At 40.2% G+C, this 13938-nt stretch overlaps 1 protein-coding gene across 3 annotated transcripts in view; it reads right to left on the reverse strand.

The window, feature by feature from the left end:
- Positions 1-13938, reverse strand: part of SLC44A5 (solute carrier family 44 member 5) — a 68991-nt gene that overhangs the window by 36369 nt on the left and 18684 nt on the right. Inside the window, exons 1-2 of one of the 3 annotated variants that reach the window (XM_051625726.1) lie at positions 6940-6976; positions 4384-4432 (exon numbers count right to left, since the gene is read on the reverse strand). The exons of 1 other annotated variant lie outside the window; for it this stretch is intronic. In XM_051625726.1, coding sequence (XP_051481686.1) covers positions 4384-4432; positions 6940-6976 — 86 coding nt within the window. Of the gene's footprint in view, positions 1-4383; positions 4433-6939; positions 6977-13938 lie in introns of those variants that run through there. One more of the 3 variants, XM_051625725.1, reaches the window with a different exon arrangement.

Below are 13938 nucleotides of genomic sequence, written 5' to 3' on the forward strand. Positions count from 1 at the left end.
CTTCAGAAAATATTGCAACAGTTCACATAGACTAATTGTTGTTCATACAAAATAATTGCTTATTTTACTCGATACTATGGGTGAAACCCTGGCTCCATTTAACATCATTGTTATCTCAAGTCAGTCACTGCCAGTGAGATCATAGTATTACCTCATAAATATAAGGCTCCACAAAAGAGGAAAAAAAGCACGAAACCACTTAAGTGAATAAATTACCACTCTGTAAAGATACAGTGTTATACTGTGAAGATCATAGGAGTTTCAAAAGTTGCAGGAACCAGAACGATGGGAATTTTCTTTTTCTAACCATTAGATATGGGAAGACCATGTTTATTACTGAAAACTAATCACAAATTATCCAGCCATACTTTGACTGGAAACAGATTTGATGTGATTTTTTTCAAACTAAAGAAGGCAATCTGTTACAGCAAATCTGCTTTTTCAGTTTGTTTCAGGCTAATGAGGCAGAGCAAAAATCACTCAGGAGACTGATCTGTTAAACGAAGTACAGAAGATGGATTAATGGAAATATGATTATGAGAACAGGAGCCCAGAACGCTGCTTATCAGATGGGCTCTATGATCTTTCTTACAGATAGTGGTATCTTTATATAATGATTATGTGTAAACATGCAGAGATTTATGAGGAAAAGCCCTTTTCTTATGGTATAGATGATGCAGACATTAAAAATTATTTTGCTAATAGTACTGGAAATTTTTATGGGTTTTGGTACTTTTTAGATAGCCAAGTTCAAAACACAGTGAGTCTATGAATTTGAACACAGACGTTTCCATGGAGATGAACTGCTGATAAAACCATCAGATTCACCATTTTCAGGTGACGTAATCAAAGACCTTCATTTGGTTAAGAGCACAGTTCAGGCTCCCACATCACATTTTACTGCTCATTGCTGTCATTTATCTTAATGAATGGGGTCTGATCCGCTTCCCAGCGCCTGCCAGGAAGACGCTGGCTGCCGGCCTCTGGCTGCGCGGCACGTGGCAGGGGTGCAAACAGCACTGGGTGCACGTGCCACAGCGCCCTGGGAAACCCGGAACGCAGGGGTGAAACCATCCACGTGCAGCATTAGTGCATAAAAGTAATTTACAGCTCCTGCACTTCCAGGTTAGTGGCTGTCCACAGCCTCTGGCTGTTGGGCAGCTTCACACCCAGGCGCTCACAAGTGTGATTTCACTCTGGGTGCTGCACCAGCAAGAGACAACGAGGTTTAGGAGTTGACCAGCCCAAGCAGCACATGAGCACCTAGGCTTGAGCCTGGCACTGTGCAACCATGGGGCAAAAGGAGGCTCGAGATGTCCTTACCACTGGGTAAGTTCCAGGTTACCATCTTCATCTCTGCTGACACATCAGGGTCACCACTAGTGTCCTCACCTCTGAGTTCCTCCTCCTTGCCTAACAGCTTGTGTTTTGAGACTTCTCTAAATCATGGTGTGTCAGGGCAAGGTGGCAAACAATGCCATGCAGAGCTCTGAGACCCCCTTCTTCATGGGGCTGAACTGAGAAGCAAGATCTCACAATGGCATTGAGGGCATCATCCTGCAGAGCTGAATAAATGTGCACAGCATCCATAAATTACACGTTCACAAAACATCTCCTGCTACATCAGTTTGAGCAGAGAAACTGCAGAGCTGCTGCTTCAACCCGTAAGCTTACTCACTCAGTGATTACAATATATAAAACCTTAAAAGTATTTTCTGGTAGTAATGCACATAGATGAATACTTTCCAGCATCCCTAAACAATCACTTAAATTCATTTCTATACACAGTGCATACAAAGTGTCACTGGCAGCATCACAAAGATACTTTTCAAATTAGGATCAACTCCCTAAACAAACATTTCCATTTATTTCTAAAATTATTAGCTTTCAGAAAGGGAAAGAAGAAATGTATCTCACATAGACAAAACCAGTGTGTGTTCAAGTGAGATTAGCACAAGGCTGCAGTTCTCTTCCGTCATAAATTTTCTGCTGAGAAAGATAATGTTGATAAATAATGTGTGGTTCTCTAATTTATTCTTCTCACTAAAGATAGTAAATGCTAGTTTAGAACTAGAATTAGAACAGTTTGTTCTGGCAGGAGGCTTTGTAACAAAGAAGCATATTTCAGAACTACTTTCAGGTTAGATATAACCACTTTTTCAACGCATATTTCCAATGTACACTAACATTGCTATGGAGAACAGAAGCAGACAGTCCTGAACAGTGAAGAATGAAAAGGGAAAAAAATGGAAGGATTACAGCATGTAGTCATGCCAAAAAAAAAAGACATCATCTTGATAATATCATTTTGGATTGTCATGAGTCAGTTGGTTCAGTCAAGCAACACAGTCACTGCATTTTTATCCTTTTTAATAAAAAGGTGTTTGCCTGAAACATACCCAACTTCACACACAACCCTCACAAGAATGATGGTACTAGCAAAACACTATACTCTGCCTCATTGACCCCTCCTTCTACCCACCCTTGCTCAACACTTCAACCATGGGCAGCAGCTCTGTTCTAGTTTAAAAAAGAAAAAAAGTTCAGATATCTCAATCCCCTTGCAGAGAATCCATCTGACAAATATTGTGGGAATAATCCATTCTTTAATAGAGCTTAATACACCACTATTAAGATCTGGCTTTCTGTTTCTCAGTTGTTCAGGCTTTTAGCAGTTGAAGGATGGCTTGGTGCCCAGTAACTTCAAAACATTTTTACTCTACAGCATCTCCAAAAGTGCATCAGCTTCAGCAGTCACGATGAAGGGATGTGACCTTTTCCAGCTGTCTCTGCACCCTTCCAGGCAGAGATGTACAATTTGCAGCCCACCTCCCTAGAAACCCAAACATTTTTCAAAATGAATACAAACTTTTCCCCTGATCAATGAAAACTGACAATGAAACCAAGAGCAGGAGAATTATTTTGCCAGCAGAAAGCACAGACAGGTCTTTCCCTACCCCCACAGAGTCATGCCAGCTATGGCAAGGTGCACAAGCAGCTCTGTCCCCACCCACATATCCATTCCTAGCACTCATTTGCCTGGATCAAAATGTATGCTTTCAGCTTTGTAGCACCTCTCCTACAGAAATGTGGGAAGCCCTAAAGTTGTAAACAAGTTCAGCGAAGATTCCCATTTTCCCTGTTGAACACTCTGGAATATCTTCTAGAAAGTCATTTTGCTCATCGGAACTAGATAGTCTTTATCGGTTTGAAAGACTGTGGTTTCTTAATAATTTAACCTTAGTAATTTGAAAACTTAATTTTAGAAACCCAGTTCATTAATTGCCTATAAAAATCTAATAATAATCTTAAACTACTTCAAGGGCATGTCTATGGTGCACCTGTGCAGCCACCTCTGCCTTGGGGCCTCCTGTGCAGCCCAGCCAGGCTCTCAGCACTCAGGGAACGGATCTTTTCTGCATTGTTTCCAACAACATGACCTCACCAAAGCCTTACAAAAAGCACCCAATGCACATGGTATGTAGCACTGCACTGTGTCCCTTTGGCTGTGCTTTCAAGAAGCTGCTGTGGCATGTACAACTCCAACAGCACCTATATTGAACTGGAATTGCAGCAGCCACGCAGGTCTAATGGTAAGCCATGGTGTACAACTAGCTTTTACTAACTGCATCATGCATTAACAGTCAAAATAAGATAAATTCTCCTGGCACACCACCACCAGAGCCTCACCACTCATGTACAGGAGGGAAAGGCACAGTAAAAGACTGCTCAGAAATATAATGAAATTGCAGTTTCTTGGGCCCCAACTCCACAGGTAGTCTCACTTCAGAGACACTCCTCATGCACGTAAAAACTTTTCAATGCAGGAAGGGTTTCAGGGTGTCTCTCCAGCAGCCAGCCACAGCACTGACAGACACTGCTCTCCTGCTGCCACTGTTCCAGCACCAGGGATCTGCTGCCAGGGATGTCCCCTGGCCAGCTGCAGGACAGATGCAGGGCTGCAAACCCCAGCCAGGCTCCAGAGAGAACTGAGTCAGTGCCTTGATGAGGTGACTATGGGAGCAGGGAACCCAGCTGCAGAGTGAAGAGCTGAGTGTGATGTACAGAAACCAGACAGGCTGCACCACAGGGCCATGGCACCCCAGGAGTAACACCCCTCAGATGGCCCCACTGGCATCACCACAGGGGCAGACAGCAGGTACCAGGCAAAGGGAGGCATGCAGAACTGGCATTCAAATGCCAAGAACTTCAGAGCACAAGGTTAATATTCCCCAGCAATTGTACAACCTTGAGGGTTGTCAGGATGGTCTTCTGGGTTTAGAAGAATTGCAGAAGCGAATTCACAAGTTTTGTAAACAAAAATTGTATCCCCTGTTCACTGGAAAACCAAAAGTATTAAATGGAATGGGTTAAGATATTTACCTGTTATGAATAGGTCCTCTGAACTTTGGGTCAAATTTCCTTGGTTCACCTGCATTTAAAATAAAACAGTATAAAAATATGTCCTTATTTAAAATAATATCTATAGAGAGGGGGTTGTCAACAGCAGTCCTTCATTCAGCAGACCAGGATTTGGATTTTTCTTTTTGAAGCTAGCTCTTCAGCTTTATGGGATTTTTTTAAGTGCAGTGATTATGGAGATTTACCGAACTAAACTTTGTGCAATGATAAACTACTTTTTCATTCAAATGTCCATGTGACAATGCAAATTACTAGTTCAGAGTGCTTCTTAGGGGTCTTTTCTTCTGAACACGCTGGTATTGAAGGGTGTTACCGCCTAAGATTTCTCCCACCCACAGGAAAAAACCCGATTTTCTTCAATTAGAGAAGAACACAGCAACTTCTGAAAAGCAGAATTTACTTATTAACTAAATGCCAGACTTTCTTCCTGGTTTATATCAGGAAAACCTTATCAGAATACACACAGACCAGTACAATAAACACAGCAGATAATAAAATTCTATTTGCCCTTCATCCAAGGTGTTCAGGTCTACCTTACCAAGCTCCTACAAGAAACGTATTTTAAAAATGAAGAAACCAGGGAAACTAAAGCTTTGGGATGTGTGAAGGTGTGAGCTGTGCTTTTACACAGGTACTACAGGAACCCCCTCTGGCCCAGAAACCAGCTGTACTGTACACACCTACTGCTCGACAAAATTGGAATTTAGAAGAAGCTTCTGTACAGCAATGTCTACAAAAATAAGTATCTCTATAAAATAATTTATTTCCAGAAGAATTCAGAGTCTGTACCACTTCTCCCTGCTGACGAGTTCTGGCCACAAGGCACACTGAAGGGCACCCCTGTTCCCTGCTCATACAGGACCCAAGCTGAGCATGTGAGAACACACACAAGGGCACAGGGAAGATCCCTCTGTCCACACCCTGTGTCCAGCAAGGGGCCACAGTGAATGAACACCTGAGGAGAGAGGCAAGATCGAGGCAAACAGAGCACTATTTCCCTGCAATTGAGATTACAGAGACTTGCAACTGCACTCTTCTGAACCAAAGGTAGTAACTGGTACTTAATATTGTGGGTGAATTTCTTTCTTATTCATTTCAAAATCCCCACTTAACTTGCTCATACTTTAACTCTCTGCAATGCCCTGCACCATGGAGTACTACAGGTCCATGGAACACTGAAGTACAAACTCCTTTTGTCTGTTTAAAGCTTGCCATCAGTCAGCTCAGACCTGTAGGGCAGCATGACATACTAATCACAATTTTACAGGTTATTATACTCCCCTTTACTTGTCTATCTTCAAGAGTCCTAGTCTGTTCAACTGTTTCTTGTACATAAGCCATTCCATACTTTTGGCCATGCATGTACTCCTTTTCTGTACCTTTTCAGTGCTACTTCACATCACCAGAAAAGGAAAGGCCAGAACTGCACAGGATATTCACCAAAAATACTGGCTGTGATTTATATAAGCATATAACAACTTATTCTATTTGATCTCACTCCATTCCTAATAATTCTTTCTTACAGCCTACTTGCTTTTGGGGGCACTTTCCCTGAATAATCCATTAAAACTCCAAGTTCTCACTCTCGAATGTTAGTAGTTAGCTTAAACTCACTCCTGAAGGAACCTACTCGCCAAAGCTATTCAATACTTTCCTTTACAGTTTGAACAGTGAGGCAGAATGAGCACTTTGAAACCGTGAACATAACAAGTGTTAAAATACTTTTGGAGACAGAATCAAAGGGATTTTGATAAAGTAACAACTAAAAGTGATTTTCAAAAACCAATTAAAGTTATAAAGACAATCTCTATTCACAAATCCACCTGGAATAACTGCTTTTACAGCACTGATAAGAACCTGAAAGGATTATGGCAGGCGACAGTCAGGAAAGTGATGTTTGTGCAACAAAAAGCACAGCTCATTCGAGAGCGTGAGCATGACTGGCAAAGTCACTGCTCATTAGCTATAAAAACCCAAATATATTGAAAAAGCAAATTCCAAGCTTTAGGAGTTTGGTAGGCATAAGGAAGAAAGCAGTGGTGTGGGATAATCACTGTCATTTTAATGCTTAGAAACTGAGATGATATTCACTCTTTGCAGATGAGACAGATCTATTTCACAGCCTCCTTTATCATAGGAAACTTTCGCACATTGAATTACTGTACCATTACAAGAATTACTTCACAAGCTATTTCCTTTACCAATTCTGACTCCAAACTGCGCATGAATTTACTTGTTGCACTTTATCACTGCAATAATTAAAAAAAAGCAAATCTGAGTTACTTAAATAAAATTTGACTATAAAAAAGTCTGTCTTTGATCTGCAATTTAAATAACTTGCAAATGTCATGCTGGAAAAAAAAAAACCCACAGGATATTGCTAATAACTGAAGAAGTCACAGAAAAACATTTTGGGCTGGATCAAAACCCACTAAGGTTAGCTGAAACAACCCAGTTGAAATAAATGAGATTTAGTTCAGGCACTTACGAACTGTCATAAGAAAGAAGGTAAATTACCATGTTTTCCATAGTAGTTTTCGTCATCTCCATCCATGTCACTGTACCTGGATCACTCTAACAAGCTGTGTGAAATACAGACTGTGGACTCCTGTGTTGCTAGCACACTTTCCCCAGCAAGCACAGATACACTAAAATACTATTTAAACAGATTTAAAAATAAAGTGGACTTCTCCAATCAGAATGGAAATTCACAAAGCAGGCAGGTCTTTCTTGAACAGGAAGGAAGTTATCACTCCGTGGCTTGCTTGCCTACTCCAACCCAGTCTGATAACATGAAGGAGGAATGTCTCTTACCAACTTGCATTAACCTACCACGTACAAGCAGAAAGAGAAGGGTCTGCACCTGGATACCACTTGTAAAATGGTATCAACTCTTATGCGAGTTGATACAACTGAAGAAGTTACTGATGATTTGTTAACTGAGAATAAGGTATCACACTGTCAGTAACTGTTGTGCTGTTGTAGCCTGTGCTATTACAGCAAGAAAGCACTCTTTACACATCACAGCTGGCCAAATCCTTCCTCTCTATGCACCTGACTCCTCCCTCAAAGCACAAGTCCTGCAAGTAGGAAAAACAAGATTTACTCCGACACATTTAAGGCTCAGATGTAAACTGTCTGCAGCATATCCAATTTTTATTCTCATCAAGTGGAACATTTATCTGCAGAAGTTAAGCATAATTTACTAAATTACTTTCTTTTAAAATGCACATTTTGTAGTTCTGCATAGCACAAAAGTGCAGAGCAGAAGATTTAGCACTAGAAAGTCATAGCATCCTACTTAGATGCTGTAATGCCCACACAGTGAAAGGAAGTACAAAGCATTACTGTTAGTATGTGAATCCAAAAGCCTAAAGCTATTTAAAAAAAAAAGTAAGTTAGCAACCTCTCCTTTTAGCCACAAAGGAACAGAATCCCTATGTGGTGATCCTGGCCAGTATGACATTTCCACTCTCGGTGGAACATGACTGAAACACCAACTGCAGAACCCTGTAATGAGAAGCACTTACACTTGCACATGCATCCCTGCAATATCTTACAAGACAGGGCTGAACTACGTGTGGAAACAACAAAAACAATGTTTTTAAGTCAACCCTGGGGCTGGGTAATACACAATGACAAAGAACAATTATCTCATATTACAGTTCACAAATTACACCTGTGATATGAAGTCACAGCCCACTTTATTACACAGAACTTAACAGTAATCACAGAATCATCAAGGTTGGAAAAGTCCTTAAAGATTACTAAGTCCAATGCTCTGCCCTACAACCCCTAACCACTGAACCATCTCCTGAAACACCACATCCACCCTTTTTTTGAACACCTCCAGGATGGTGCCTACACCACCTCCCTGGGCAGCTTGTTCCAATGTCCTAAAGTTCTTAATGTTCTGAAGTTTACCAAATGATACGTTTAGTATTACCGGCATCAGTAAAAGAAGGTTTAAATGATATAATGAGAATCACAGGATCACAGAATACCAGGTTGGAAAGGATCTGACCTTCTGTAAAATACTAACCATTAACTGACCTCTCACAGTTAACCACCTCTCAAGACTTTCTGCTATCCTTAGGCAGACACAAAAATAAATAATTACAAGCAGAGAAGACAAGTGACTGATTGTGCTGAGCTCCTACTCAAGTTTGCACCTCTGTCAAAAGCTGCTTCAGGGAATCTCAATATAGAACAGCAACAGAAGGCCCTGAGCAGACAGTGCTAAACACAGATGTACACTAACTAACACAGCATTTGGCCGGCAATATATTACCCAACTCCAACAAAATGCTACTGCTCCTTTAATAACTATTAGTTTCTTCAGGTTTAATCCTTGGTGTTTGGTCAAGAACTGCAAGTGCCTGCACCTAGAATAGGTGCGGCCTTTTTTTTCACCAGAAAGGTGTTGGAGCTCTATCTGGATGCGCTGCTTCCCTCTACTGGAGTACATCGGTAAGCTCAAGTCATTGAAAGTATTCCTACAACGTTCCTGAACAACAAGCAATGCCTCCTCTAGGGCAAGCGTAGGCAATTTGCTGCACAATCTGCTAACTCAATGCTCAAAGACTCAAGTGCACAAGGCAACAAATCAGGCTGCTAAGAAATGCTCAGGGTGTCCCAGGACTGAATGAAATTCATCCCAGTTGATGTTTCTTGAAAAAAAACACATTAGGATTTGGGTATTTGTGCCCTTCTATTCTGAGCAGGAGTAGGAGAAAACAAAGTAACACAAGTTCTTGCACAATTAATCTCTACCTTTCAGAAGCAGAAATTTGTTGAGCATATACGAAAGCCTAATCTTTGCAATGTCTACAGTCTAACTTTGCCAAGAATCCAAATAAATATTTGAGATGCACTTCTGGGGACCAGCAGTCAATTTAATTTTACTATAGGACACAAATGTGTAGTAGCAGCCTATTAAGTCCAAAGGTTTACATTAGTATAAAAACAGCTCTTTCAGTAAGCCTTGTACCCAGTTTAAGGGTATACAAGGCCTTTTTCCTTTTTGAAAGATTCAGGTATAACCAAATCATTTTTCCTGCCATTAAGTGTTCTAACCCAGAACTTCTCATTACATTACTACACAGAAGTTGATGCCAAAAGTCCTCTTTGCATTCATCCCATTAGAAATTACCAGAATGGAAAGCTCCAGAAAGATCTGACCCGTGGCTTGGATTGCATTGTACTAATAATGCAAGCAGAAATAATTTATTAACAGTAATGAAAAACAAGTTGCTCTCTCATATGACAATCATCCAGATTTCGAGGTACAGCATTTTGCAAGAGTTTTTTTGATCAACTCAAAACCAGGAACTGCAGTAACAAATAGCAACCAGAACAGGCAATTTTTTAATGTACAGTGCAGTGAATTCTCCAATAAGCTACACACCCAAGGGAACAACTCCTTCTGGTGCTATATAGCTACTACTGCATTAGACTAGCAGGAATTCATTCCCTCTCTGGGATTTTGCAGAAAGATTAATACATGAGAAAAAGAGTGGGGGTTCAACAGCAGAACAAATGACACTAGTTGAAATGCTATCCTTCATTCTTTGACCTCTCCCACACAATTCTTCCAATTAATTTCTGCAAATCCTGTGGAATTTCTAAGCAAAGACACAGCTACCAAACTGCAGGATAGTGTGTGGGGAGAGTACTTCTCTGCAACATCAGCTGCTCTGATTCTAGGAGATATTTTGACTAAGTGAGATCGGGCCCAGAACATTGGATCAACTCTAGAGAAAAGCAAGATACTATCACACAGTTATGTTTGATACAACTGTTTTGTTAAATACCTCATTTTCCCAACATTTTTACTTATTAAAACAGCTAGGAAGGGTGTTTAGTCTTGAAACATACTTTCATGCTTCAGAAAAAACAGTACATAAAATACAGTCTTCCATGGTGCTTTATCTGGAAAAAGTGATGTTTGGAAATGATCACATGCTTCCTACCCAGGATCAGAAAATGCCAGAGGCTTCTCTTTCTAGGCTGCTTTGCTGCAGTTGATCTAGGATGAAAGATTCTAGCCAATGATTTTTTTCTCCTAGTGGAGACTCTAGCCCCAAATGCTTTATACCATCCTCGTTTGTCTTATGCTGTAGAAAGCTGCATTCATACCATCTGAGACCTTTTCAATAAATCGTTAAAATATCACTTTCATAACCTCAGAAGGAGGGTATTATCTACCAGCATTTGCCGCTAAAAATTAAATCATCTCTCTGCTTCTACTGGGAAAGAAGTACAATTATACACATTTTTCAGATATAAAAGTGTCAGGTGGAGGAAACAAAAGCTCTATTATCCTGGACTTTATGTACATCATCTATTTGCCATTATTTTATGTGTACAGATGCATTCAATAACTTTGTAAGCCAGGGGACAGTCAGACCCACAACTTTCTGAATAAACCACTGTCTAATTCACAAAAGACATCTTGAAACTGCAGTAATCAGAGCCTTAACAGCCATGTATAGTTTTTAAGATCTTCCTCTGTACACCAGGCCCTTTCTAACAGCTGCTGATTTAAACTAAGAATGGCCAATGACTGCCTGGGTTTGGTTAGCTGAGTTTGTCTTGCGAGATAACATTCTCTGCGAAAATTAGACATCAAAAATACTGAGTAATATGTTGCTAAAATGTCCAAGATAAAACGTGCAGAGCTACCACGTGTCTCAAGTTGTACCATAGTTCCACAGGTAACCAACGTGTAACTTCTCAGCCACAATTACTTACCCAGTTCTAAGAAAGCAAAACAGCAAGGTAAGGCTCTGAACTTTTTCTTTTTTCCCCTAACGCTTAAAAATGCAACTTGTGTCATAAAAGCAGGATTTCAGTCCCAAAATCTAAAGACAGTTACCTCAGTGTGATCTCCCTTTCCTGGCTCCCCAGGCCTTGGAGCCCCTGACCCACTCTGCGTGCCCAGCTCTCCCCGTCCAGCAGCCCCCAGGACCCGCCTGCCGAGCACCCCAGCACCTGCAGAGCCCACTCCTGCAACTGGGACCCTGCTTTTTGGAGGAACTGTCTTCCTGCAGGTGAACACAGAAATCTGAACATAGTTTTCTGGGTTTTTTGGACAACAACAACAAAAAACCCCATCACAATTACTACAAACTAAATATTGAAATCAAAGGGAAGGCATAAAATAAGCAAGGTAACCCTTTGGCTCTGGAACGAGTTGTCGTTTATTTTTAAGAGGAAATTAGGCTATTAATACTCCTCTACAATATATTTTTAGGCCTTAAAAAATTTATTCCACAAACTATTTACCACTGTAGTGGACTCTGACCTTTGATAATTACTATAATTTTCTATGAGACAGAAGCTTCATCCTATGCTATTAATTACTTCAAAATTGAGACAATTCACAGATTTTCACAGATGTTCCCTTAAGAACAAAGATCAAATAGCAATTTAAAATTGCAGACCAGACATCCTGATTCACTAACCAAACTAGTGTCTCTAAAAATCTTATTTTTCAATAGAATACACAAAAATGGATCCCCCCCCAAATCCATAAAGTACCACAAAGTCTCCAGAAAAAAATAGCCTCTAGTAATTTAATCCACGGCTTTTGGCAACTCCACTCTTTGCCCTCCAGTCCATGAGAATCTGTCCTGGAAACTACACCCATCTATGATGAGCTGCTTACAAAACAGAAAAACATCCAAAAATTCTCACTGCATAGTTTGAGGAATTAGTAACATTGTACTTGGTTTCCTTCACAGGTCTTTGGTCATCATTATTCTATCAATTAAGTTTATGAGCTGGGCCCTGGCCCAGCGCTGCCCACTCCCCAGGACAAGCCGTGCCCTGGCAGCAGCCTGGTTACATTTACAGTCACTAATCAATTTGTTCTCAAAGAACAAGAGAGCTATACAGTCAAGCATATTTGACATTAGTAAAACACTTTCTCCTACAAGAATACCCTCACAATGATTTGAAGGGTTTACCCAAACATTTGAAATACCAGTAGGCTGCGTATGCAGAGCAGTGTCTGGTAAACTACATTAGTCTGGACAATTCAACAAGTATGTTGATAGTTTAAAATTTTCCAAAAGCTAGAAGCTGTTTTCCCTTTACAAAGGCCATATTTTGAGCCAGGCACACAGTTTTGTGTGAGGGTCCAACTGCCCAACCGCATGACCAATTTTTGCACTTTGTTACTAGTATCTGGTAGGATATCTGAATACAAAAAACACAGTTATGCTTTAGACTGATTACAATGTTAGGCAAACAATAGATTTGTCCAGAAAACTAGTGATTCACAGATAACATTAAAAAGCCTTATCATTAGACACTTGGTAGTTCACTGGCTATTCTCTGCATAGATACACATGCACCTTGTAGAAATATTTTTTAAATTAGATTAAAAAAATGATTCATATGGAGATTTTATGACTAACTACTATTGCTGCTTTAACAGAGGTCAATTTTTTGTCTATATAACACTGTAGATAAGATGCATCATTGTGAATGCCTGCCTTTCTGAAAGCAGTCTATGTACACCACACTGCCTGCTATAATGAACAAAGCACCAGCTCTCCGTGGTTGTTTTTCAACCATTAGATATGCAGTTACAAGTGGAGTTTGTATGATTATGGTAATCAGATCCAGTATTTTAACAGGCAGCCACATTTTCATTTATTTTGCTTTCATTTCTGAGGTTGCTGCCATTTAACCGTAGGATGTGCTCTGCAGTCTTACTGGTGCTAACAATGGCTCTGTGTATCTGGAACAGTGAATATATTCACAAAACGGTAACAGAGGCAGATTTTGTTTAAGAATTTATTTGAGCAAATAAATCCCTTGCAGTTGCTTAGAAATGGTCAGAAGTGATCCTTCATTCCAAGTTTTTTCTGCTTATTATTAAAAAACAGACTTTGACTATATTCTCTATTTTGTCTTCATAAAAAAATCTTCTGGCATCAGTAGCTCAAGTTTAAACAAGGCCAAATGTATTCTTAGACAAAAGAAGGGGACTGTGACTACTGCTGTTTTCTATCTCTATGGACCCCTAAAGGCACATGTTATGCCAAGTTGCTCTGCCTCCATTGAGCCAGGTTCTACTCCAGGTAGTAAGACTGTTTATAATGAAGTAACCCAACATCAGTTACAGGCTTTCCTTCCTAAAAGAAACGTGTCAACATTTCCAATGTACACAATTAATGAGCTATTTACACTGACACCAAAAATAACCCTAACCCTAGCGTCTCCCTACATCTACTTTTTAGGTGCTACATTAAAAAAGTAATTTCCCCATTCAAGCAATTGAATGGTGGTCTGAAAATCATTTTAATGCTTTTTGAATGCAAGAGAATTATGTTAGAAAAACTTCAGATTGGCTACATATCTGAAAAAATTCTATATGCTGACTCATTAACCGGCACATATGCTAACTTGCAATGACGTTCTGCAGACAGGCACCCCCATCCTTTACACTACACAGAGCACTGTGCATTTAGAGGGAACTCTGTGGAACAACCTGCTCCTGCAGAA

The sequence above is a fragment of the Apus apus genome, chromosome 7 (assembly GCF_020740795.1).
Source record: "Apus apus isolate bApuApu2 chromosome 7, bApuApu2.pri.cur, whole genome shotgun sequence".
Taxonomy (NCBI): domain Eukaryota; kingdom Metazoa; phylum Chordata; class Aves; order Apodiformes; family Apodidae; genus Apus; species Apus apus.